The sequence below is a fragment of the Eublepharis macularius genome, chromosome 14 (genome assembly GCF_028583425.1).
Source record: "Eublepharis macularius isolate TG4126 chromosome 14, MPM_Emac_v1.0, whole genome shotgun sequence".
In the NCBI taxonomy this organism is placed as follows: Eukaryota; Metazoa; Chordata; class Lepidosauria; order Squamata; family Eublepharidae; genus Eublepharis; species Eublepharis macularius.
The window spans coordinates 30,801,932-30,829,878 of NC_072803.1; the positions used below are offsets into that span (position 1 = coordinate 30,801,932).

Genomic DNA, 27,947 nt, shown 5'->3' on the forward strand with positions numbered 1-27,947 from the left:
GGCTGAAACCCAGCCCCCAAATGAATGCCAATGACCCAAAAAGTGGAGTCCCGCACAGCTGACACTGCTCTAGAACATACCAGAAAAAGTCCCTTTAGCCAGGCACTCCTTGACACGGTTGGTTCTCCTGACATGGAAGGCTTTGGTGATCTCCTGGTTCATGAACGCCTCGTTGTTTAGAATGTTGGCCACCATCATCCTGAGGTCAAAGACTTCCAGCAGCTCTGCGATGTGGGCGATATGCATGAGGTCCCGTTCATTCTCATCCAGCTCCCCCGTGTACAGATACTTGAGCACAGCCCTGAAGGGCCCCAACTGGATGGAAGGGTCCATCTTCACCACCACCATCGGCCGGGGCTTGTACGTCATGGGGTCATCTGCCATCTCTTCCTGGATGCTGACAAAGGCACGGCTCCAAGAGGAGAGAATCCTCCCCTGCTTTAACCCACATTCCCCATAGTTCTTGCCCCGTAATATCCCATCGCTGGTGGAGGCTCTAAGGCACGGTTGTTGCTGGCCAGAGCCAGCTTCCTCTGCACTCTCGCAGATATCAAAACTGGCAGCTCTCAGGAGGAATTCTCGCCCGTGATGCCTTTCTTCCTGATGGAGCGTTCGCTCGGCCACACCACCCCTGATGCCACTTCCCATGATGCCCTGCTGGTCCTCCTCACTCAAGTCCATTAAGAACAAGTCGTAGAACTTGGAGGAGGAGGTGGAGAGGTAGATCTTGTGCGCGTAGATTTTGATCCTCTCTTGCAGCACCAAGATGACATCTGCACACAACGGGTCCTCCAGCAAGTGGGCAGGGCGCTCTTCGTTGTTGGAAGGAGGGTCGGGAACAACGATGATGGGTGGGGGTGGCTTGGGGGGCAAAAATGGGGCCTGGAGCAATGGCCTCTGGACGTTCCGTAGATGGGATTTCCAGAACTGGAGGTGTCGGCGGGAGATGAGGGCGGCTCGTATGGCATTATCGAAGACATCCTTGATGCCAAACTGGGCTACCACACTGGTCTCATAATAGGGGATCCCCAGCTCTTTGGCCACCTCTCGGCCCTTCTCCGGGGGGAGAATTTCATTGGGCTTGATTGGTCTAAAACAGAAGGAAGACAACAGGTTTAACGCTGGCTCAGCAACTGATGGACTTCACAAGGCCAACATGACAATCAGATCGGTGTGGGTGGACAATCAGATTGTACAGTCCAAGTTGATGGCAAATTACAAAAACCACAAACTAATGCTCTGGCATCAACCCATCCCATGTTGCAGGCTGTAACCTGCAGGCGATTCGTGCCTTCCTCTCTATTCTCCTTTCTCTGTCTGCTGCTATTTCAATTTCACCTTCCTCACTCTTAATGTGCATCCCACATAACAGATTACAGAATTTCCCACCTGGTGCCAGATCCACACTGAAAGCCTAAGAAATGTTATTTTTTTGAAAAGGTCATAGGGGAGAATTCGAAACTGACGTCATTCTTCAAACTGTCAATTTCACAGCAGAAACTATCCTCATCTGTAGTGCATATGAGGCAGGCACCAGCACGAGCTACAGACACAGGAATAAGAATACCAGAGGGCTGGATGATCAGTGGCTGTCTGGTCAGTTAAAGAAATAGGTTGGCTGGATATGAATAAACAGCCAAAAGGGAAATAACTCAATGCTGAAGATTTTAAGTTCCATGGAGCAAAGTATCCCATGAAACTGAAAACTTATCACCTCCTTGCATATGTTGGCCTTCTTTCCCGATCACAGAGTATTCCCTCAATCCTCCTTGTTTTGCCTAGTTAGTGATGGCCAAACCTTTTTGGCACGTGTGTTCCAAGTTAACTGCAAAGTAGGAGCCAGGCCTTTCTAGTACATACTAATGTTCCTATGCACACACCAGCACCCCAATGCCTGGGTGTAATTCCGGCACTGGTCTGCTGAGCCAGGGAAAAGGCACCAGAGCGCAAATCTGGCAGGTACGAGTGTAAGCCTGATGCTACAGCCTGGTCTGCATATGCAACAAGACAAGGTTCTATTGTGGCAGTAGACTGCTGAGAATGGGCTGCAGCACTTGTGACTGCAAGGGAAAGGGGCCCACACTTTTTAACAAGTCCCTACATTTTAAAAAACCTGTCTACTAGTAGAAAACTAGTAGCAGGGTAATGACTGGACTAGAATCTTTATCCTTGATTTCTTTTACTTACCGTGTTACAAAGTGAAGTTTTAAAATATAAATGGCACCTGCCACAGTAGATTGCAGTCTGCCCTCTCAGAATTCCACTGCCTTATACATGTAGACCACTCCTAGGCTCCAGCCAAGCTCGCAAGCACTCACCCAGGAACCATACCGCAGGTCGGCTGCTCACAGCCAAGCCCGTCCAACCCCTTCCCTTCACTCCACAATCTCACTGACCTGGCTAATGGTCGCCTAGCTCGATTGACTGCTTCCAGGTCAGCATAGCGAAGGTCCAGCTGACAGCCCACGAGGATGACAGGTGCTCGGGGGCAGAAGTGTTTGATCTCGGGGTACCACATGGTCTTCACATGGTGCAGGGAGTTGGGGTTAGCAATGGAGAAGCACAACACTACAACATCAGATCTGTCGACAGAGAGGAGGCAAGAATCAGTGAGAAGGCCAGCGCTCAGCAAACCTTTCTCTTTGCAACTGTCAGCACTGGTGGAGGCAAGCAGGTACCTTACGTAACACCCATTGAAGCAGGGGTGGGGCAGAGCCTTGCACATATTCATTCCCCATGTTTCCTCATCCCAATGCAAAATCCATGCTGTCCTAACTGCCAGGTGGTGTGTATGGAAGGCCAGGACACTTCAAGTACCCTTGGGAAGGTGCAATGAGCCTTTGTGCAATCACTGGGACGGAGGCTAAATGTTAGCCTTTCCCCCATTTCCACTGTCCAATAAGGAGCCACTGGAAATTGAACCAGCTCTTATCTGCATAGTCCCACCCCATCTGTATAGTCCAAACAACTCATATGCATATACCTGCCTATTCATGATAGAACTTCTCCTCTTACATTCTTCTCAGTCTTAGTTATTGCTTCCCTCTCATAACGTTCCATTCCCTTTCATTTCTCCCACACACCAGTGCCTCTGTGTGGCCTCTCCCCTATTCCCACTCTTCTCCCTCCTCATCACCCCCCTGCCCCCTTTTCCCTTTCTCCCCTCATGCACTGCCCTCGACAACTTGTCCTCACCTTCCATAAGCGAAGCGCCGGTCCTTGTGATGGTCTCCAAATGTGTCCCAAAGTCGCAAGGATACGCTCACATCATCTACCACATCTCGGGAGCGTTCTAATACCTGAAGGGAAAGGAGAGTTTCAACTGCTAGACTGCCTTTAAGCAAAAAAGGAGGAGCTGAATTCCCCCAGAAGGTTCCAAGTGTTTCCTCAAGCCCAGGATGAACTGTCTCCAAAGGAGAAAATGCCACCCGCACAGGATTCCCACCACCACCACCAAAGACAGCACTCACCTCCTGGCAAACGCGATACTGGTCAATGGCCCAGACCGTGGGCACATGGGTGGCTAGAAGCTGGTACTGAGTTAGAGTGGCATTGCAAGCCCGGGCACAGATGAGCCTGGTCTTGCCCACTGCGTTGTCCCCAACCACGACGCATTTGATAGTTTCTACGTTTGGCCTTTCATAATCCATGTCAGAATCCATTAATTGGGACCTGCACCAGCAGAGAGGAAAAGACAGCAGAAAAGGTGTGTTAGACTCAGTGAACGATTTCTGTGGTTTGTCCAGTTGCCTTCCCAAACCAGTCTTCCTGGCCTGTGGTAGGCTACCTCTACCCACCCTCCCCAAATGCTTGTGACGGTCTGTCCACCCTACAACAGAAGCTACATGTGCTCAACCTATTGTTTCACAACAAAAGATTGCAATTTGTTCAGTCGGCATTCCCTTGCGCCCCAATGATTCCTAAATGGTAATCATCTCTGGTCCTACCCAGCTCAGAAATCAATGATTTCACACTCTTGATGAAACTAGTGCAAAAGCAACTTCCAGATATGGTCATAAAGTCAAACCAACCACCAAAGGCCTTAGACAACAAGTATTTCTGATACAACCTCAAGCAAGATTAACTAGGGGCAAAAACTGGGGTTCAGGATAGCTTAATTAAATCTGTGTTTCTCGAGGGGGTGGAGATGGTCTTTCTACTGCACCTGGGCATCTGTAATTGAGCTTGCAGCTGTAAAATTATTCTGGGTCTTGATGCTGGGAAAATAACATGAGGCACATGAACCTACCACCTGGGCCACTCTTGCAATATGTGAAGAAAGGATGGTGTCCCTTAGGCTCCGCTTGAACGCCTGGGAAAGAACAGCCAGATCTTGGATTCTGTCCTGGGATTCAGTGGGATTCCCACATAATCCATCCGATCCTTTGGACCCAAACTGAACAGACCTGCCTGTCTTAGAAACGTGCCGGTTACTATGCCCCAGACTCCTCATGAACAACTCACCAGTCTGGGTCCCAATCATACCAGCAGGGACACCCGTTCCTAGGCCTTTCAAGCAGCAGAGGACTTAGACAGCTGCCCTCACCCAGCCTCACACAGACCAAGCCAGAGAACAACAAACAAGAGCCCCTGTGACAGGCAGGGAGCCAAGCCAGTTCCCCACCTCTTCCCAGCATGCCTTCCAAGCAGCATCCCTTTAAAATTTAATAAGCTCATGGAAGCATGCATTAGCTCAGCTCCTGGTTGGACACATGCCCTGTTGGTTCAATTTCAGCCTCCTCCCTCCTTGTGTCTCTCATGCTTGCTCATGTGAGCCCCCCCCCCCGCCCCCAGCACTGGCATAGGAAGCTTCCAGATGCACCTGACTGAGCACGAAATTTGTCCCCTCCTTCTCCTCCTGCCATCCCCATGTCTCACTTCAGTCCACAGCTGCTCTCTCACACACATACACACTTGAGATCTCTCATGCACACACTTCTCAAAAACAGCCTTCGGGGCATAACAGAGCAAGCAGGGGCAGCCAACTCCTCCCGCCTGCCTGCTTGCTCAGTAATTAGAACAACGGGCACTTGGGATAGCTGCATGCACCGTGTTTTTCTTTGGTTCAAAAGAGGACAAAAGAGTGAGAGAGCACAAGGTCTGGGCTCCCTGCTGGAATTGCCTTTGTTTTCTGTGATGGGAACGTTTACAATCCAATGCCCCAGGGAGAGTCATACCACGCCTGGGAGATTCTACAGGTGGCTGTAAGAAGGGCACCGATTTGGGAAAGCGTGGATATTTGGGACTCTAGTTTTCCAGATTAAAATGTAGGTGCAGATGCTAGCAACCAAGTAGCTGATTTGGGGGGGGGGGGTGACATTAGAGAGATGAGACTCTAGCAGATCACTTTGCCAGGCATCATGGCTCTGCAATTTAGGTCAGGGGATTAAAAACACTAGCTAGAGAAGGTATGGAGATGTTTCTGTCCATAACTCCTGCTAGTCCATGGCTGCATCGTTTCTGACAGTCCTGAGCAATAGCTCCTTTGGGGTCTTGCGACACTATTCTGGTGCACTGGTAAAAGAACAAGACTTTGTAGGTAGCCAGGCAGGCCGCATTAACCTGTGTAAGGAGCAGTGAATGGAGGTTTTCAGTAGCCTAAGAGTACTACAAGGATTCTCCATGCTCCCAGCTGGTTTTCCTGCACAGCAAGATCTTGAGACTATATCCCAGCAGGGACCAGGCAGCCCCAATTTCCTCAGCACCAATAGGATTTTGAAGGCGCTGAGCCTACCTGGCCCTGCAAAACAAAGACAACGCAGCACAGCTTGGTTCTCCAAGCTTGTGTAATCAGAGTAGTTCCATTAGTTTTGACAGAGTGATGCCAATTCACCTTGGCTGCAGATCAGACCCTGAATACAGATGCCTTTGAGTGTTTCCATTAAGATGCTTGACTGCTAAAAGCACTTGTAAAGTTTTAAGCTTCATGACAAAGCAGCGTCAGCTCTAGATCACAGGGCATCACACCCACAGTGGCAAGTCAGAGGGCTTTTCCCCTCTATAGCCTCCAATCTCACCTTATCTTGCTGTAACAAGGATATATTCTAGCCCCAAACCACTGATGCACAAGGAGGAATGCCATGCAGCTGTTCCCCTCTCATGCATATAATCGCTCAGTTGTGCAACCTGGCACCAAGCAGGGAAAACATTCAACCCTGAGCACTCAAGCAAGTAGGGGTCACAGGCTAGTCTAAGCCCCATCCCAAAGAGAAAACGCAGGCAAGGAAGTCACACCGTTAGCAGTGTCAGCTTCACTTTGCTTCAGTTTTGACTTCTTGCCTAAAAAGACAACAGGGTTCTTTAGAGGCTGTACACTGTTTCACCTTTTGCACACAGAACTGTTATAGAAGTGGGAAGAATGACCATACGGCTATATCTAGTTGTGCCGAGCAGTCTGAGAAACTGTATAGGCCAGTGTGGCGGAGTGGTTAGTATGTCAGACCTGGATCTGGGAGGTCCAAGATCAAATTCCCACTCTGCCGTGGAAACTCGCTGGGTGATCTTGGGCCCATCACATCCTCTTAGCCTAACCTACCTTTCAGGGTTGTTGTGAGGATAAAATGGAAGAGAGGAGAACGATGTGAGCCGCTTAGGGTTGCCATTGGGGAGAAAGGGGGTGTAAGTAAAATAACATGTTGCTGTTATTTTCTGCATCCTGGATCTCATGTGGGAGACCCCAAACTGGAGAATGGGACAGAAACTTTGCCTTAATATGTTTGCCCGTCTCACTTCTCTAAGCCCCAATTGTAAGCCCTCCTGACTTTTCCTGCTCCCAAAGCTCCTGGGCCTTCTTTTTCCTCATCCATCCTGAGCAAGCTCTCTCCTCACCTGTCAATCAGCAGTAGTGTCTATAGGTGCCCTCGCCACTAACAGGACCTCATTCCACACAGCAACCTAAACACCAACAATGGGCTATCTAAGGAAAATATCACATTTTCCCAGGAACAAAATATTGTTTGAATGCTAGGGAAACGAGACATCACCTTAATTGAAACACCTTGAGGAAAGATAAGTAGACTGCTGCAAATGAGAGGAGAAATGTGATCAGGGGAAATGTGATTATAAAGTGATCATCTCACGATTATTAGTAGTAGTGGTAGTAATTAGACTGACATTTCTCTTTTTGACATGTACTCCAGGCAGTTTAAGAATTTCAGAAAGCGGCTACAAAAATCATAAACGTCCATGTTTATATTTTAAAAGCCTGACTAGTAAGTAAACGATCAAAGGAATTTTTTAAAAAATTAATTACAATTTTGAGGGTGCAATTAAATTATTCACCAATAGATTTCCAAAATATGAAAGGAACACAAAAGCAGCTGCATCACGCAGAAACAGATCCAAAGGTTCCAAGAGCCAAACTATCCCTTACACAAGCCCTGTTCACAAGTTACAGTAAACACATGTGCAATCCATGTATTTTCTTTATACATTATTTTTCTTTGTATGTATGTCGAGTAATTCTCATGTTACCCAATACATGAACAGCTCAATGTGTGATTTTAAATCCCGCTTTTAGGTACTGGTCCCGTTTAATTTGTAAAGAGAACACGTTGGCTCTTTCTTCCCAACATGCATTCACTGTAACGTGTGAACAGGGCTAGCAAGAAACATGGAACCGATCTCCAGACACGTAATTTCATATCCAGACAGGGATACGGAACAGAGCAGAGGAGGAAAGGGCATCCTTTTCCTGCAATCTAAACCAGCAACATTATGATAGGAGAAAAAGACTGGCAAGGAGACAGAGCTCATCTTTCTCCCCTACCAAGGCAGTCTGGAGAGATTTGACTGGGGAAGCAGTACAGTAGCATACAATTACAAAACTTTATCTAGTACCACAGCCCCAATCCATATCCCTGCTCCTGCCAATTACACAACTGCTTTTAAAGCCAAACTAAACATACAAGGTGATCCTATGGTGGTGGATTCCCAACATGACCCTGCAGATCAGGTGTCAATTGATCTACAAAAATAGAACTTGTGATTAAAGTACGGACGCAATATGCACACCCTGTGCACTTCCCCTTGTGCATTTTTTTTTGGCCATCAGAAAGCTGTTAGAAAAGAAAGACTGCTGTTGTTGCTATTAGCCATCTTTGCCTGAGGCAGCGACTCTCCACATTCCATCCCATCTTCCACGGGTCTCTCCCCCAGAAGCTAGCCTTCATTACCAAAAAGAGACGTCCCGGAGAAGAAAGACCACGTTATGCAACTATATTATAAGATTGTTCCTGAGACCCATAAACAACATACGTCCTGCCAAAACGAGCAGCAATTTTTAGAACAGAGCCAGGTTTTGCATTGTTCCTAGTCAGTAGGCATAATCTGGAGGCAGTGGAGGTTGATCTGTCAGAATCTGCCTGCAGACTTCTGTTGTACAGTTTTATTTCTTAGCACTGACCTCTCTGCTAACTCTCAAGCCTGTTTTGTCCAAGCAAGCATCCCTAATCAAATTAGTTCTCCCTCTAGAAAAAAAACAACTGCACAAGAGTTAAAGGCACTCGTTCCCACCATTCCTCGGAGGAAACGAGCGCACAAGACACGTGGGGCGGAATGAAGGCAAAAGGAAAGCAAGAGCCCATGCCATGTGAAACTCCAGCAGCAGCAGCAGCTGTGGAGGCGGTCAGCAAACTCACATCCATGTGACATTTAGCAAGGGACAATCAAGCCCTTGCACAGGCAAGCGCGATCTTTTCTGCTCTGCTCCACTCCTAACACCAGTGATCCTCTCCTTGCAAATGCAGTCGTGGTTCCACACACACTCAAAACCCTGTTCTAGGAAAAGATAAACGGGGCGTATTTCTTCTATTTTCAGCCACATTTCTATTTCTGTTGCTCTTTCATCTGAGTGCACCAGAGTCATCATCCCCATGGCGACCTGCTCTTGCAGCCTGCAGACACCACACACAGTGTCCACTCCTGGCCTTATCTCTTCCCCACCCTTCTCTTATCTCATTGCATGGAATTCTGTGGCTACACCACTCTTCCGCTCTCGATTAACAGTCAATGCTTTTCTCAGCGTCGCCCTGATGGCTGTACATCCTCCCCAGTCCCCTGCTGCTTTCCCTCCCTCAAATCTGCCTCTCTGAGAGTAGAAATTTGTTCACTGCAAGCTGCCCCAGTCTCTGGTTGCCAAGGAAACTAGAGAATCTCCTGGGGAGCCTAGTCCGTTTCCTAGCAACTACCTGGCTAAAAGTACCCCCCTCCTGCATCTTCGTATTTTGCACGCACCCTCAGCCTAAAGAATGCAACAAAAATAATAAAAACAATTTCGCACAAATAGTGCCTGACTACTGTGTATTTCAGGGACACAGGATGGTCTGACCATCTCCCTCGAGAAGCTGAAGGAGGGACCCTGGTCAAAGAATCCGCAGATGCAGGCCAGAGCTCACTTAGCAAAATAATAAATCGTGCAAATGGAAAAGTCCTGGCTAAATTTGAGCCCTGCTTTTTTGCAAGTCAAGCTGATCCGAGTACGAACACTCAGGTGCAATGTATGACTCCCCAAAGTCTCCTGTCCACAGTAGGGCACATCGAACACCAGCCTGCACATCTACTTCTTTCTTCTGCTTGCTTTAAGAGGAGAAAAATCTGAACCATATTTACAACCCCACATGCACTGCGCCGGTTTGTGCAACGAAAGCTACTATACCGAGGCTGCACATCGAACACATTCACTGCGCTTTCCCCTCCCTGGCCGCTTTGCAAACCCCACCCCAATCCCGCCAGGGTTTTGCAACCACTCCGGTTGTTTGTTTTGGGGGCAGTGCAGCAACTAACCACACAAGCTCAAGGGGAAGAGGCTTTATTAAATAAAGGCTGTGCTACGTGCGTGCGTATTCCACTCTCTCTGTTTGAGGAAAGCTCGCTAATCTCCTGCATCTCCGGATCCTGGAGGAAGGCAAAAGCTTTAGAGAGCCGTGCCATAAATATATGCATGTGTATACGCGCGCGTACATACACACTGCGCCCGAATCGCAAAAGCGGCGCTGGCGCCTCGTTCTCTTTCCCAATGCACTATCTCTAATCCTAAATCTTGCAATGTCTACGAGCTTATGAAGAGGCTCGGCACCGGTTACTTACACCAACACATATGAAAGAGCAATTTCCAGCGGGACGAGCCGAGATCTTTGCTCGAGGCATGGTGATCACTGCAGAAGGAGTGTCCGGCTCGGGTCCTTGCTTTGGCTCGGGGGTCGCGCCGAGCGCCGGATGCGAAACTCTCTGGTTTAGATGCTCTGACATAACAGCCCGTGCCGGCACCAGAGCGGATGCACCCCCTCGCTCTGCATCTGCAGCCATTGCCTCTTCCTCAGCAGCATTGTCCTCGGCATCGGGAACCCGGGAAGGCTCCGCTCTCCCAGCGCCCCCCTCCCTCTCGCGGAATCGGATCTGCCTCTCTCCTCCTAGCCCTGGAGTTGCGCTGCGACTGAGCTGGCAGAGCCGGCGGCCGCGAGCTGCAGTCCCAGGATAAGACTCGCCCACCGCCTATTTTCATTCACAAAAAAAACCAAGCACCGCCTTAAATCCCCCCTCCTGGTGGCTGCCGATTGGCTGCGATGGAGCAAAGCAAGGGGGCCACGCGCCTAGCCCGGAGAAGCGGCTCTTGCGAAGGAAGGGGGCCGCGGGAGGAGCCCCGGCGGTTCTCTGTAGGAAAGAGGGGGGTGGGTTTCACGTAGCCTCTCGGCTACTGCTGCTGGCCTCCCCTCTGCTCTTTCCACCCCGCGAAAAACAAGAGCTGCTGCTCCCGTCATCCGATATAGGAAGCGGATTCTTTCCCACGAAAGCTGATGCACAATAAGGCCGCAGTGCTCACTAGCAAGGAAGTCCCATTGAATTCACTGGGATTTACTTCTGAGTATGCGCGCTGAAGGTTGCACTGGACAGCTACAGTTTTAAGAAGACTTACACGGGAGTAAGCCTCTTTGAATAAAATGGAGCTTACTTCTGAGCAAATATGCACAGAATTGCGCTGCTAGCACTCTGAGACGTTTCATTCCTGTCCATCTTCCCCCTCTTCCTTCCATCCTCTATTTGGTATCTGGCATCTGAAGAAGGGAACTTGGACTCTCAGAAATTCATACCCTGAAGATCTTGTTGGTCTCTAAGGTACCACTGGACTCAAATCCTGTTATACTGCAGACCAAAACTGCTGCCTACCTGAAACCATCTATCCAGCCTGCCTGACCCTCATTTACATAATTTACTGTGGTCCTTTTCCTCCCATAATTCCTTTCTCATCCCTTTCTCCAATTATTATTATTATTATTAATATTAATAATAATAATAATTTCATGTATGCCCCTCTTTCTCCCCAATTTGCCCCCAAAGTGGCTTACATCAATCCCCTGTCCTCTATTTTACCATCACAACAATCCTGTGAGGTAGGTTAGGTTGAGAGTGCATGACGGGCCCAAGATCACCCAGTAAACTTCCATGGCAGAGTGGGGATTCAAACTTAGGCCTCCCAGATCCCAGTCCAACACTCTAACCACTACACCAGGCTGGCTTTTGCTATCAGAGGGCCCTGTGCACCAGCAAAACAGGCCCCTCAAACAAGAACATGCAATATATATCAATCTTAAAGCATTAAATGATACTTTTGTAGAGGCGTGTTTGTCAGGCAAGGGATTCTTGTAGACCAACAAAACAACAAACACATTTGAAGACCGAGATATGGTGAACATTGGAGATGACACAATGATTACAAGGTATGGGAAGGACAGCTGAGAACTCAAGATCAGATCAGAGATGCCCCATGGAATCACAAGAGAAGAATTCTGTTTTCCATGCCCCGTTTTCTACTTCCCTGCAGCTCTTTGAACACTTCTGTCTTACCCATCCCCTCACTGACGCTCACTAATATTAACCATTCGCTTTTTCTCTCTTCCACCCCTGCATCCATTCCTCCACCTTGCACTCCTCCTGCAGCTCCTCCCACCCCATTCTTCCCCTCCGTCCCTTTCCCATCTTCTTCTGTTTCTGGTATGCTACAGAAGCGAGAAGGGATGTATGCTACAGAAGGGTGCCACAGAAGGGAGAAGATCTTCTTGGCCTTTTTTCCCCTTTGCCTGCTAGCCCATCAAAAATGGCCCTTAGAGGCACACTCTTCCTTTGCTCCAATTTATGCTTTGAGTTTACTTTGTACCTGTTCAGTCTTGAGATCTGCAGCATATTTGACTGGTTAATGGCCTCATAGGATGTGCCAGCAACCTTTCTAGGAATCTCTCTACATAAGACATCTTACATGGGGCTACTCAAGTAACTTACTTTCTGTGTGGCCTTATATTCAAGTGTACTCTGTCACCCTAGCAGTGCATGTGTATCCACAATGGCAGAACAAGTGTAAGATCTTTCACTTGATCCTACTCGTGTAAGATGTCTTCTGCAGAGAGACTTTGTCATTGGTCTCAGTGAAATTCATACAGTACACAGCTGAGGAGTTTAGCTCCAATGCTATTGAAATGCCACGGCATAACCACTGATAACAGAGACACCAATTCTCAAGAGTTTGCATATGTCTTTAGGGATCAATGTTAGCAGAGCTTACACAGAATGTGGGCATTCAATTCTGACCCATTTGGTCACAGTATTGACATCTGAAGCATATAACCAAACACCTCCTGTCCCTTCTTGTAGCCCCTCTGGGCACTGAAAAACATGATGGCTACATTTTTGCTTGCAAGAGCCTTGAGCTCTAGAGCCTTGAACACAAGAAGCTGCCTTACTCTGTGCCAGACCATTGGACTATCAAGGTCAGTACTGTCTACTCTGACTGGCAGTGGCTCTTTGGGGGCTCTTGCACATCATCCACTATAAGACTCTTTCAACTGGAGATGCCAGGGATTGAACTTGGGGCCTTCTTCATGCAAAGCAGATGCTCGGCTACTAAGCCACAAACTATTGCCAGGAAAAACATTCTCAGCACCTCCCCCCCCCCCACCTCCTGCAACACAGATTTGAAAACATCATCTAGGGCTCCTTCTCCAAAACTCAGCATATGCCTCTCTGATTTGCGAGGTAGATGTCAAGGGCTGACTCAGACAGCTTTGGTTTGCTTTTTCCCCCCTTCTCCATCCCAGAAATACTCTGCAAGCTAAAGATAGCTACTATAATAGTTTCACATCTAGCAGTGTCTGGATCAATCTAACTTGTGCACGCGCGCACACGCACACAGACCCTACATGTGTTTGCATCAGATGCACAGCATTGCTACGGAGGGGGTGGTCTATGGGACCACCCCACCCCACCCAGCTCTGTTGGGCTATGATCCCACTGCACCATTTCCATTCTGCTTTGCTGCCCACCCCCCAACACCTCAAGCTTGAGGACAGAGACTAAAATCTCAAGTTATCCCCTGTGGCCTGACCAATGAGAAGCCGATCAGCAGCAGTCCAGCTCCCTGGCAGCCAAGAAGACCTGCTGCTGTGACCCAGCAAATCTAGATCATGTGATACCACACTGTCCTCACTCCAGGCTTATTTCTCTTTCCCCCGCCCCCTTCTCCCACCATGCATAACCAAAATAAATGTGTTCCTGCTCTCTTTCTTTTCCTGTTAGGATCAGCCCAGCCACAGCCCCTCCAAACGGCTCCAAGGGACTGGCACTGATGCAATGCAGCGTCAGCAGGCGTCAGCAGTCCAGCATCTACCTCACCCTGCACCTTTTCAACAGTCCAGGCACACAAGCATCTCTCCGCTTCCTGAAGGCCTCCATCGCCCAAGTCCCAGCCTCCCTTCTCCCTCCCCTCCCCTTACACTCTTCATCCCCACCAGGCCCCATTCCGCAGCAGCCTTCCTCCTCCATTTCTCACCTAACTCGCAAGACGGGGATCTCTCTCTCCATAGCAGAAGAAACCTTGGTTTACTTGACTGGGGGATCCTTTTGAGTTACTGGTCTGAAAATGCCAGCTCCCCGGCAAGCCCAGGGGGACCTTTGAGCTAGCAACGCAGGCTACCGGCTTTCACGCACAAGGCTGTTTATTTCCCTGCATTGGGCTGGAATGAAATCTGCAGGCAGCAGCCGAGACGCAGCTTTTAGCTTCCTTCTTCGAGTGGGTCACGGGGGAAGGAACGCACAAAGGCTTGGCTTGCCAGCCGCATGATTTGGCTTATTTTGTTCTGCCGTAGCAGGTGCTTAATTGTGGCATAAAAAAGTTCCTGGCAGCTTTAACCGTCAGCCTCATTCCTGAATGACCCCCTGCCTTATGCAAGACAAAAGCACAATTGTGACTTAGGTCAAAACAATTCCAGCTCCATGTTCCACCTAGACAACAGCTGGCAGTTTCCTGTGCCAGCCCTTGCTCTGGCCAGCAGGAGATGCTACAGAGGCCAGTTGTATGCATTTAAGGGCAAGGGAGAGTGTTGCATTCAGGAGGCGGTGCTGGAGAAGACAGAGGGTCTTTAGTAGAGAAGCTATTCCATTCAGCTCCACAAAGCTGAGTGCCAAACAGATATCTAGGGTAGTCCCATTTTCAGCAATGGACCAAAAAGCACCATCTGCATGTAAACAAACCACATGCGACAGCACGGAATTCTGCAACCAGATTCTATGAAAGTTCAGGGTTCAGAGAATGGACTGAAGATGCCATGGCGGTTACTAAGCAATATGGTTCCTACTTCCCCAGTAGGAAAATATCGTGTCCTGCCCCTGTACTTTGAAGCATGAACACACAAAGCTCCTTTTACTGAAGTCAGACCCGTCCATCTATCAAGGTCACTATTGTCTACCCCGACTGGCCTGGTTTCAGGGTCTTTCACATCACCTAACCCTTTCAGGTGACAGTGCTGGCTACTGAACTTGGGACTTCCTGCATCTTATTAGCCATGATGATTAAAGAGAACCTCCATAGGCAGGGGCAGTAAACCTCTGAATGCCAATGCTACCTCTGAATACCGGTGAGGATACCATGGGGAAGGGAAAACAATGTATGCCACCTTGTAGGAAGGGCAGGATAAAAATATACTAGATAGACAGGAGGAACTCCTGTTACTTCTATTAGCCTTAACTCTGCAGATAAACCAAACCTGAATCATGTCTCAATCTCTGAAACGAAAAGATCCCCGAGGGGTCCCAGTTCTGCCTCTTGCCAGTCTTCGGGCAATTAATAGCATAACATTTTGTGGCTTCAAGTCTCGAATGTTGAAGAAATGGCTAAATTTGGGTCTTCAGCAAGCTTCCTGGCATCTGATTTATCTTGGCACTGCTTCACACATTACACTGTAAATGGATACTCATTAAGAGCCCCTGTACCTGCTCATACAATAACATTCAAAGTGTGTGCATGTTTATTTTTAATCGCCTGTTGGACACAAAGAGCTTTTAATGAGTATACAACACGGGCATGTAAATGTATATCCATTAAAAATGTACCACATGAAGAAACCTTAGAAAATATTATGAAGTCCTTGTGGATGTTACCATGGAGACAAATCTGTTAAAAACGGAGGATGGATGGAGAGGTAAGCAGACGTATATAGCAACGAGATAAGAGACAAACTAGACAAGGGGGGTGGTTAGGTTTGCCAGCTAAATTAGGCCTTCCACCCATTTCTTATGACTCTCCCAAATGAATAGGATTTGAGATGGGATGTAACTGGCCCCATCATGTTTTCGGAGTCTATCTGAGGTGGGGTTTCATGGACCTTGGCTGCTAAAAGTTTTTTTTCCTCCTTTTAAAATGAACAAAGAAGATTAAGGGCTCTTGAAACTTTAAGGGAGCAAACCTGTGAAAAATGTCTTGGGAGTTGAGTCCTATTCAAGTCAATGGTGCTTACATGCATGATATCCAGCCGAGCTGCTATTCAAAGCATATTTTCCTGGAAGGAAGTTCCATTGAATTGAATAAACATGCTTACGTTCAAGTTGTGAAATTTTTACCATCTTATGTAATCAAGAGGGATGAGTTAGCAAATCATGCTGGGAGAACAAAGGCAGGAGAGGGGAGGGAGTGTTTTAATTATCACTCATGAAGAATAAAAAGAGGAAATGGCAACGACTTTTTAAAAAAGTTCAGTTGGTGCCACAAATGATTTCACGTGATTATAATTGTTTGTGTTACTAAAGCAATGTGAGTTTAAGCAATTTCAGAGTTGTCACATGGGTAAAGGTGAACGGTCCAAAATTCAGTAGCAAAAGAACCGGCTAAACTGAGCCTCTTGTGGAGGCAGAGTTTGCCTGACAAAAACTGCGCCTGCCAGAATTCTCCTTTGTTAAAAGTACAAGGTGAGCCCTAAAGTAGACCCACTGGCTGCTCCTGCTCCAATTCCTTTTACTGACATAGAATTCACCAAAATAAGCTCCCCATCCTACCATTTCCCTGCGGCTCTGAACAAGCTGACATGTGGCTAAGCGGAAAGAGAAGCCACACATATTCCAAAGGCACTCATACAACAGCTTCTGCTATAAGCATAAACAATAACAATAACCTGGATTCAACCAAAAGCACCAGCCTAAATCCCTACCCCTAAAGCCTTCTGCTTTACCAAAGCTGTAATTAAAATGCAGGTTGTTCCCTGTTCTCCTACCCCCCTGATATAAGCCTCTTGAACTTATCCAAAACAACTCCCATCTGCGCCTCTTCATAATCACCCTTACTCCAAGCAAATAACTCCCTAGTCTATATGCAGGATCCTTTGTGTAAGGGCTGCAGCGACCATGGGATCAAAACTAGGGAGGTGTGCCGAGGGGGCACATGTCTCCACACGGGCAGGACCTGGGAAGAAGAATTTGAGAGAAAAACCTTTTGCTTAGGAATTCCATGATTTTTCTGATTCTTCTGTGTATACGTTCACACACACAGTTGTTCTCTAGCATTTACATTGCCTCCAGCTCTGTCACGTACATAGCAGCACCCAAACTCTTCCTTATAATTCTCTATTGTATTTGTTGCGAGTTCACTTCCACGAATATTCAAATAGAATCTTTTAGGTATTCTGTTTATTCACTGATTTTCCCGGAATCCCACACAGCATTTCCCTAGCCCCTCTGTCACTTTCTTCATTGCTCAGAATCCTCTAGCCAGCGCTATCTGAAATCTGTTTCAGTGGCTGGAGGCCCTAATAAACCAGGTTTTCCAACTTTGAAGAATTTCAGCACAACATTCTACATTATTCAAAATCCTCTGTGCCCCTGTTGAATGCCAGCTCTTCTTCACTTTGTTTTATCAACTGTGTTCCTTACCCCCACTGCTGCAATTTATTCCCAAGAACCCCTTGGACAGTACTGTATGCCTGACTAAATAAACAGGTATCAGCAAACACCATAAAGTTCAACCAACCTCTTACGATTGTCGCTGGAAGTTACAGCCTAGAGTCTGGTAGGAAGCTTTACAGTTTAGTTCTCTCTTGACAAGCTGGTGTGAAATACTAGATATTTGTCAATATATAACGAACTGTTCTGAGTCACCTTGGTGTAGGAAGGTTAAAAATCATCCTCTTGGAGTAAAGTTCAATTTCTCCCCATGAGGAGCAAGAAATGGTCTTGGCAGAAATATGAGAAGCGCAAAACATGAAATCAAATGCATTTCAGTTCCCTCTACCTTTGTGTATCAGCCACCATCCACAAAATTATTTGACCCACCCACAGTCCTTCTTCCCAGCTGTGACATTAGCTTGGTTAACACAGATTCATGCTTCAGAAATACCTTCCAGGTACAATGTTAGAGTCTAATGGTGTAATTCTAAGCACAGTTATACCTTTCTAAGTCCATCAGTATCAATGGGTATAATTGCTTAGAACTGCACTGTGTAAACCTCCGATTCATATAACTAGAAGAGTAACATCTATAAAAAGATGCTCAGTGCTGTAGCTTGCAGCAGGGGTGGGGTGAGGACACAACACAACTTGCAAAGTAGGCCAGGGTTTCTGAAGGGTAAGATTTGCCATTGGACCGAAGGCAGTGGGTGGTTCTTTTTGCAATACAGCAAAGATAATGTGGCAGAGTGGTAGTTTCCACTGTCAGCGTGGCCTAGGGAAGCACTCTGTGACTATATTCACCTTAAAAGTCTGGGAGTGCTCATGTTGGTGTTTTAGTTTTCACGGGACGATACCTGCCCCATAGGTGGTTCTGCCATCTGGTGTGATTTGTAATTCATTAGTCATTAAAGTTCACATGAGACCCCCAAATCATAATTTGAACCCCGTTTACATTTCTGGTTTGTAATGCCCCCTCCTCAGTATCACACAACACTAAGCTGTGGTTTGATGTTGTTGAGAATCAACAACAACTGAAACCTGCTAGGTCAAAATACTCACAAAGTAGCATCCATTTTGGTCTTCTTCAGCTTGAGGTGGTTTTTGCCTCTGAATGCCATTTCTTTCTGTTCTCTACCAGATCTGAAATGGAAGGAGAATGAGATCAGTCATTCTGTTTTGAAACTGCCTTTGTGGTAAACCTCTCCTTCACTTCTCCCCAGTATGCCGAATATGCCAATTCCTAACCTATGAAATGAGACCATTTCTATTCAGGGATGTCCTATATGTCCCTCTTAAAAGGATAAGAGATTCAGAAGAATGCTAACTTGGGTTTATTTCCATGTCAATCCTGCCTTGCATATCCTTCAGTATTTGGGAATAAACAGTACACTTTAAATGAGCAAAAGGTTCAGAGCAAGCTCATATTGTTGCCATCACCTCTCCCAAGACATCTGGCATTCAGTTTGAAAGTCACATTTCTACACTATCCCCAAAGCACATTTATATAATAATCTGGTTATACCGATTACTGGATTTACAGTTTTAAGATACTAATGTTTCTGAAAGCCAAATCCAGTACAAAGTGAAAAGACACAGTTGCCAGTTAATGAAATAACCAACTAAATAGGTACGGTTAGCAGGTTAGGGCCAATATTGAGTAGAATCTAAAAACATGTTCATCTAATGAGAAAATTAGTTCTGCACCTGATGTTGTATATAAATAGTTTATAATTGGGTGTCTGCTCTGAAAGGCCAAAATACTTTCTTGAAAAGGTTATCCTGAATGAAGGGGGGAAAGCAAGAGTATAACTTCTTGGAAAACAAATGTAAATTGACAAGAAGGCAAGCAGAGAAGGAATATAAGGAAGAAATCGTTAAAGTTATATAAAACCTATTTTTACAAAACCACACATACCAGAATCTGAAAACCAGCCACAGGCAAAAAAAAATAATACTATAAGATAACAGGAAATTGCAGAGAAGTCTATAAAGTTATGGTGCAGAGATACTTTTCTCCCTGACTGATAATACTAGAACTTGGGGTCACCAATGGAATGAGTTGGCAATAGGTTTCGGATTGGACAAAAAGGAGATCACACAGTCTAAACATCATTAACAGTGAAATCCTAAGCAGAGTTACTCCAGTCTACGCCCATTGATTTCAATGGGCTTGGATTGGAGTAACCCTGTTTAGGATTTCACTGAAATGTATGGTATTCATTACAGCCAGGGCTTTTTTTCAGCAGGAACACGGTGGAACAGAGTTCCGGAACCTCTTGAAAATGGTCACATGGCTGGTGGCCCCGCCCCCTGATCTCCAGAGAGAGGGGAGTTTAGATTGCCCTCCGTGCCGCTCCAGCAGCACGGAGGGCAATCTAAACCCCCCTCCCTCTGGAGATCAGGGGGTGGGGCCACCAGCCATGTGACTGTTCTCCCCGAGGGCAACCCACTGAGTTCCACCACCTCTTTTCCCAGAAAAAAAGCCCTGATTACAGCAGAATGTGACCTTAAACAAGGATGGACAATAACTTGTTCATTCTGGTTTTGCTGCTGTTTGTTCCAAAAACTAGATGCTAAGAACAGACTCCCTCACCCTTGCAAACTGCTGGTGAATTTCCAGAGAGATCTGCATGGGTACTATTGGAGACTGAATGCTAGGACTTCAGTGGACCTTGATCAGATTCATCAGGGAAATTCCTTTGTTTTTATGGTTCTTGGTCATAAAACTTCACTTGCGAAGCAATGTCAAAAATTACTGCTCTCAAGCTAGTCAAGTCAATAGCAAAACCATAACCAGGAACAGGGCACTTTTAGCTGTTTTGTAGGGTGATTTCAAACAACCAAACTCCAAGTGACAGCTGCTTAGAAATGCTCCCTAGTTAACCTCTAGCCTGCCATTATAACAGACTGACATATACCCACCCATGGAGAACATGCAAGGGAATGTTTCTTCCATCATCAGCTGATAACATATAAAATTCTTTTCAAATGGCCATCTAGTTTTGGTAAGCAACAAAGGCAAGTCCCCAATTAAACCACTGATTCAAGGCTCTTCTGGTATTCTTTTGGCTAAAATTGTGACACATACAAACATACACACACACACTCCAAGTTCAATTTAGGCATCATGTCAAATCATGGTTAAAAAGAAGTAAAAAAGCAATAAAGTGGCACCTTAAAGTTTAACAAGGTTTATCCCAGCATAAGCTTTTGTAAGTGTGCTGGAATAAACTTTGTTAATCTTTAAGGTTCTGCTTGATTTCTGTTTCAATTTGCTACCCCCTTGGAATTATTATCACTAGAGGTGATACGGAGCAGGAAAAAACCACAGTCCGTCAGCCCCTGGTCTGTCATGTTTCACGGACCACAGACCACAAACTTTTCATGGACCCACCCTGATTCACAGACCGGTTCATCGGTCCGTGATCCATCACTTCCAGGGGCCCTAGGACCACCCCCTTTGCACTCAGAGATGCCAAACTCGCAGCAAGTCTTCAGCAGGCTCTCCTCCAGCCACCTTCAAAGTTTGTCCAAGATTGCATTTTGGAGGTCTGTTACAGACCTCTAAAACAGCTGCCCCCAGGAGACTTCCAGTAGATAGAATAGGAACCGCAAACGCCAATCGACTTGCATTGGCCTGCAGCAATTGGCAGAGCCCTAGGCTAGCCTAACACCCCACAATCAAATAAGAATTGAAAGTGGGGGGGAATGAGACAGAAAAGTGAGCCCTCAAGGAGCCCAATAAGCTTGCAGCCAGAGCCTTACTGCAGCTCTGAGACTGGGTTGGGGCAGAGCCCTAAGCTAGCCTACCACCCCACAAGCGAATAAGAATTGAAATAAAAAATATTAAACAGAAGAGTGAGCCCCCGGCCAAGAAAACCCAATAAGCTTGCTCCCACCCAGAGTCTTGCAGCAGCACAAGCCCCACACCTCTCTCTAGCACAATCCAAAAAAACTCCCACAACAAGTAGTTCCTCCCTCTGTAACCAGCTGGAAAGTGAAACCGCAGCTCAGTGCTGGGTGTTATATATACTGCTTGCTCTCATAGAGAACAATGGGAGCTCTGCTCTCTGGCTGGCAGCCAGAACTGCCTATCAAAGTTCTCAGGGCTAAGATTGGTGTTTTCCAAAGCCAGCAGAAGGTCTGCAGGTGACTCCCCTACGTTGCCTAGGGAATTGATTGCTCGGTGCTGGGATGTCTAGTTTCATGGACCAACAGACTGGCCCAAAAGTCGTTGTGTCCGTGAAAAACATGCGTCCCACGACCCGCCAGTTCGCAAATGCAAAAATGGGCTGGTCTGTGTCAAATTTTGGTCTGTTTTTTAGTCCATGCCCACCTCTAATCATCACAGGTTAAGAAGCTTAGATACAGTTTGCTGCAACATTTACACTGGGAACCCCTGGTTTATGTCTAGATAGAATCTTGAAATCGTTGCTTGAAGGTTTCCATGCCGCTGTTGGTTTAGCATGATGTCTAAGTTGAAAACCACAGTTACAACTGTTATACCACTTCTGGAGATTCTTGCACCTAGGCACTGGGGTGCCAAGTATGAAAACAGACAAGAAGCTTTAAACTGTGGCTTTCCTGTTGGGTTTCTGAAAGCTCCAAACTCTGGTTCAGCGTAAGCCATCATATTGGTGTTATGTCCTGAATGGAACAGCTTAACGTTGTTAAGTATAACCCGGCTTTCCACAGGTCAAAGCAGGTCAAGTAGACCTGTTTCATACGTACTTTGCAGTGACGCTTTCCTTCCTTGAATTCTGTTGTAGAGTAGAACAAGGGCTCCCCCCAACCCTCCGCCGCCTTACTCTGTTTAGTTGCCATAGCAACTGTTTCTAAGTTATCTAGCCACTGGTCTGACAGGCAGGAATCTTGATACCTGATTCGTGGAGGCAGCTGCTGGCACTATCCAAACTTTCCACTACAGAGACATTAAATGGTTTCTTTGGCTGAACCCCAGGAACTGAGTTTTAAAGGTAGCTAGCTGGTTAAACGTGTGGTGCAGAAAGTCTAGGATAGTCGAAAGCTCAGTGCAACCTTCATTAACTTTCTTTCAGGGCCTCCATTTTCAAAGGAACATGCTTGGTGAAAAGAGTACTGGCTGGTTCTATGCATTTAGCAGGATGATGTGGTAAAGTCCTGTAGAATGGACAATTCTGTTTCCCCCTGCAGTTTGGAGGGGATGTCACATTTTTTTTGTAAATGCTCACATTTCTTTGTTATTTTAAAGTAGAATACCAAACATCACATTAGGGAAACAGGTGGTCTAGGACAGAGAAAGGCAACCTTTTTAGGCCCGAGTGCTGAAGAAAGCACTTGAGAAGATGCCGGAGAGCTGGCATGCAAAATGGGATGGGGAAGCGAGGGTTGTAGTTGGCCAGACATGCTTGGAGCAAGTCAAGCCCGAGTGGCGTTGCTCACGTCTCGGGGATTTGCCTTGGACTCAGCTGGTGGCTTTGCGGGCCTGGGAGGTGATAATGGGCATAAATCATGCCTGCTGCCCTCTCCTGCGCCATTACCCACAACAGGTCTCCTTGGGTGGAGATGTGCTAACTTTCTTTCTGCAGGGACTTGTTTTTACATGGGAAAGCATTCAGACATTTGTATGCTTTGCATACAGAACATCTCAGGTTGGCATCCATATTTGTTAAGTAGCTGATGATGGGGAAAACTGTTTTCTGAGAGAGACCCTGGAGAGTTACAAGCAGACATTTCTGAGCTAGATGGATCCGTGGTCTGGCTCAGTGTAAGGTAGATTCTATAAGTAAAAGGCAATGATAAACAAAAGGGAAATAAGATTTTTTTCTCCTTTTTAAAGATAAGGAATAGAAACAGGTTAGAATCTTCTATAATACTCTATATTTATACTAAAGGCTATGATAATCTGTTACATTAAGTTATAAGCAGTGTTATTGTTAATAATAACTTATTGTTAAAAATGGAAAGGATAAGTTGGAGCAGTAATGAAATGAGTCTTTTATTATTTATAACAAGCAGGAATAGGTTTGAATTCTGTATGTGTAGTACAGATGGGAAAATATATACTAATTAGGCTCAACTATTATATTAATTACTACTCTAATATTGATAAAGGTCATGATTTTTGCACTTTGTATTTTAACAACTCTTGTAGCAAACAATTTTATATTTTTGATTCTCCCTCTTCTTCCCCTTTTTTTCTGTACTTCCTTTTTGCTTTTAATAAAAATAAAAAGAATAAGGTAGCTTCATATGCTCATTTTGTTGCATATAGTATTAGTGACCCTCTTGGAGGATAAGACAAACTTCAATAAGGCAAACACATCTTTTTGTCCAATAGCATGCAGAATTGTAGGCTACACAACGTTCTTAATTAGGCAAAAAAGGGGGGAAAGATGCCTTTTGGAATTCAAAAGCTATCACACAATGTTGGTAATTTTTTTTTTAAAAAAGTGTATCCAAAAGAAGATGGGGAGAATACATCTCTTTCTGTTACCATCCTTGCTGTGGGATCTGAATTCTGCTCTGTTTCTTACCTACACAAGAGGAAATAGAACCCACTTTTTCCGCTCCAGCTACATAGGGAAGTATGATACTAATGCTTAAAATAAAAGCCTCAAGTTTTTTTCCTTTCTGGAAGAAACCAGATTGTCCCCTGTTGTTCTCTCCATGGCACAAGCATTAGTAGCCACACATGCACAAACTCCAACTATCTGTTGCTAGACAGCTAGTTGAACACTAGGCTAATTCAGTCTGTTCACATTATCAAAGATTGTGTAGTGATGGGAGAGAAAGGAAGATTTGATTAGTGGGAAAGTAAAAGGACTTTATGGATGATTTGGGTCCACTTGCATCTTAAGACCAACTAGATTTCCAGGGCATGAACTTTCTAGAGGGAGCTTTGCTTTTCGAAAGCTCATACCCTGGAAATCTAGTTGCTCTGTAAAATGCTATTGCACCCAAATCTTGCTCTTCTACAGCAGATAGGATTGCCAGCTCCAGGTAGGGACAATCCTGGAGAACTTGGAGGTGGAGTCTGGAGAGGGTGGGGTTTGGGGAAGGGACCAGCTTCATTGCTGTATAATGCCATAGAGTCTGCCTTCCAAGGCAGCCATTTTCTCCAGGGAAGCCGATCTTTGTCACCTGGAGATCAGTTGAAATTATCCAGCCACCACCTGGAGGTTGGCAACCCTAGCTACAGACCAACAAGGCTACTCACTTGAAACTATCTTTATGAATTTAGTATCCACTCAGTGATGACAAGCAATGAAATTACCAAGCAAGCGCTTTGCAAAATCACAAATCCTGGCCCAGTATCATCTCCTTTATCCAACATTTTCTAGGGCAGATGATTCTGAATGGAGTTACCTTTTTAAAGCACGCACACCACATTGCATTTTTTGGATTGTACCACTTCAGGTGAAAGGTGGGGTGTGTGTGCCATGTTTGAATGGTTCTACTTGTTTGCAGGAATTAAGCTGAGCCCTTCTTGACAAATTTGTTTTCTATCTGCAGAGAGGGTTTGTTTTTTAGTAAAGTGGGAGGGGGGATCTTGCATTTAGGTGTAATGCTTTCTATTTGCTCAGTGCAGAACATTTAGACATACAACCCACAGCCTGTGATTTAGCAAACTATTGGGAGATGCTGGCCTAAGGAGGCTTGAAAGTGAGGCAGTTGCTGATGGCATAGAGCACTTGTTAATGTGCTTACATTCTCTATCAAGGGGGGAAGAGGGCAGTGGAGGGAGCCATTGCTCCTCAACAGGAGGGAAAGGGATGCGGGATGAATGTGCTGGCCTCCCTCAAGAGCCCTGAGTTATAGAGGTTGGAAGCTTAGGGCGGGGGACATGGCACTTCTACTCTTACCTTCTTCAGTCACTGACTTGGCAAAGATCTAAACAAAGTCTTTTGTTTAAAAAAAATGGAGTAGTTGGATTTGAGCTCCCAAGGCCAGAATAATTATGTGCCAAATAGTGTTGTGCTTTGATACGGGAGTCTCTGCTCAGCTATAAAGTTTGTTGTGAGCATATCAAAATCTCCCAGCCTTGTAAGCCTATAGTGAAGTTGTAATACTGCTCCGTCAGCTTCTTGGAGGAAGGGTGCGGCAGATAAGTGGGAAGATACCCACCCACCCCCAGCCCTTATTTACATAATCAGTAGGTAAAATCTGAGCTTAAACCAGGTAATAATCACATAGGCTGCATTGTGTGTGTATGTTTCTTAGCCAAGAGTGTAAGCAGTATCAGTATCAGGTGATACAATGCTCAAGGGAGCAGTCAGTGGCAGGGAATGATCCACAGTGTACAAGGCTATGAGACAACACACCTGATGTCCCTGCCGTCACATCTCAAATAAACTATTCAGGAAATGGTACTGGTTATGTAATCAAGAGGCAGTGCTGTCACGGTGTACTTCTGGTCCCTTCTGCTTTTTGCATGTCACAATTCAGATGGTTACATAATTTTGAAAGAGCCGCATTATTTTGTTGCATGGGCTGGTCTCTAAGGAATGGTTGAGCACTAAGAAGGATTTTCCTCAAATATTTAAATGGCAATCGGGCTTAATATTTGAAACTAAGGCTATCTATAAATAGTGTCTTTTATCCTGCCACAACATTCTAAAGACAGAAAGGCAAGCCGTTTTCACCCATTTCCCATTCCAGCCTGAGATCTCTGCTTTGCCCCTATTCTGCTCCTGAGGATCTGCTGATTTCCAGGAACAAAAGGGCTTAGTGAGAGGGGAAGCAGGAAAGTCCTACTCTGTGATCAATGGGATCTCATTGATCCTTCCCTTTCACTGGAAGAAACAGAGAAGGGCAGGGTCTAGTATCTCAGTGCTGTATCTCAGTATCCTATTTAAAATCCCAAAAAGGAAAAAAAATCCCTCAACTTTTTTTGTAAAGAGAGCCTTCCCTATGCATTTACCATGGTGTTGTAATGGTGGAGAACAGTGGGACATAGGAGGGATTCAGTGGTATGCATCGTGTTAGTGCATTCTGCCCCTATCACTTTGCTGGTGAGGAAGGCAAGCTGCCCCAGCCCCACAAATCATGCCGAGGTAATGTGCCTGTATTATCTTTATTTCACAGTGACTTTGAAATGGAATTCAGGTAGAACTGCTGTAGATATTTGAGGATGAGTTAACATTAGACAGATTCATGGACGAAATGTCTATCAACAACAGTTAGCAGTGATAAGTTAAAAAAAAATCTCCCATGTACAGAGGTAATCTTCCTCTGAACAGTAGTTTTGGGAAACAAACAGCAGCTGAATGCTATTCTCCCTTTTGCTCTGTTATCTCCTGGAAGCATCCCACAGGCCACATCCGGAAACAGAACACTGGAGTTGAAGGATTCTTGATCCCTTTCAGCAGGTTCTTATATTCTTATTTTGTTAAAAAATTATGGCTGCAGCCCTGAAACAATATTTGGAGACAGGAAGGGAAGAGATCCTAGTAAAGCTTGACATCTCTGCCCAAGGTCATTCTGCATACCATACATAACCTTTTCTAGTCATACAGTTCACACCACGGTGCTTCCCTTCGTTCATCTTCACCAGAAAACCAGCCCCAGCTTTTTGTCTAAGAGTGGCAGAACTCTGCTTGGTGTAGAAGCAGGAACTCAAGAAGAAACCTTTATTACAAAGTGATGCTAATTATGACTGTATAGACGCATTCAGCCAGTGAGCCTTGTTTCTGCGCACGTACACAGACCAGCGAATGCAGAGACCCCAGGAGGGGGGGGGAGCTGCAGCTGCTGGCATGAAACATTTAGAGGCCTCACTCCCTACTGAACTGCAAGCTTCATACAGTATTCACAGCCTCATACAGTATTAAGGACCAATGATGCTGTATGAAAAACTGGAAAAAAACCCCTTGTTTGGACATGGTTTTGCTTTTAATAGCGCATTCCATTATTTCTCTTCTGCTTCTTGCTGCTTCCACCCTCTGTTTCTTATTGCCAAGGAAATTTGCACAAAAATAGGATAATATTACCAGTAATACTTCACACTTTTCATTTGCAAGTACCTTGCAATGCATTAATTTTCACTATGCATTCATAATGCACATAAGTGTTATCAGTGCCCTCATTATTTTTGAACAGTGGAGAAACTACTGTGTAGAGAAACAAAAAGCTTGTTCTTTAGCATGCATCCTTACTGTTGGACAAAGTGAGGGGACCTGGCTTCAGATGGCAAATTTTGGGAAGCTGTTACAAGTAGTGTTGCCAACCTCCAGGTGGGGCCTGAAGATCTGCAGGAATTATAGCTGCTCTCTAGAGACAGAGACCAGTTTCCCTGGAGGAAATGGCTGCTTTGGAGGGCTATCTCTGTGGCATTAAAGCCTGCTGAGATCCCACCCTCCCCATACCCTGCCCTCCCAGGCTCTACCCCCAAATGTCCAGGAATTTCCTAACCCAGAGTTGGCAACCTTAATTACAAGATAGCAAATTGTCAGTTCTGGCCCTGTTCCTAGGAGTATGAAAGGTTGCTAACTCTGGGTTGGGAAATACCTGGAGATTTGGAGCGTGAAGCATGAAAGGGCAGGATTTGGGGGATGGACGAACCTCAATGGGGCATAATGCCATACAGTCCACCCTCCAAAGTAGCCATTTTCGCCAGAGGAACTGATCTCTGTAGTCTAGAAGCCATTTGTAGATCTCCAGGCTCCACATGAAGGTTGGTAATGGCAACCCTAGGATGAGGTCATGGAGTAAACATTCAAAAACGGAACCTGCCACCTGCAGTCTGAAGTAGTACAGTCCATTCTATC

At 45.9% G+C, this 27,947-nt stretch overlaps 1 protein-coding gene across 3 annotated transcripts in view; it reads right to left on the bottom strand.

Annotated features, from left to right (window-relative positions):
- Positions 1–27,947, bottom strand: part of RHOBTB2 (Rho related BTB domain containing 2) — a 39,881-nt gene that overhangs the window by 8,683 nt on the left and 3,251 nt on the right. The window contains exons 2-6 of one of the 3 annotated variants that reach the window (XM_054998585.1): positions 18,259–18,339; positions 3,471–3,672; positions 3,196–3,299; positions 2,397–2,582; positions 81–1,090 (exon numbers count right to left, since the gene is read on the bottom strand). In XM_054998585.1, coding sequence (XP_054854560.1) covers positions 81–1,090; positions 2,397–2,582; positions 3,196–3,299; positions 3,471–3,672; positions 18,259–18,317 — 1,561 coding nt within the window. In that variant the 5' untranslated portion in view covers positions 18,318–18,339. Of the gene's footprint in view, positions 1–80; positions 1,091–2,396; positions 2,583–3,195; positions 3,300–3,470; positions 3,673–10,086; positions 10,382–17,281; positions 17,348–18,258; positions 18,340–27,947 lie in introns of those variants that run through there. The other 2 variants (XM_054998587.1, XM_054998586.1) reach the window with 2 other exon arrangements.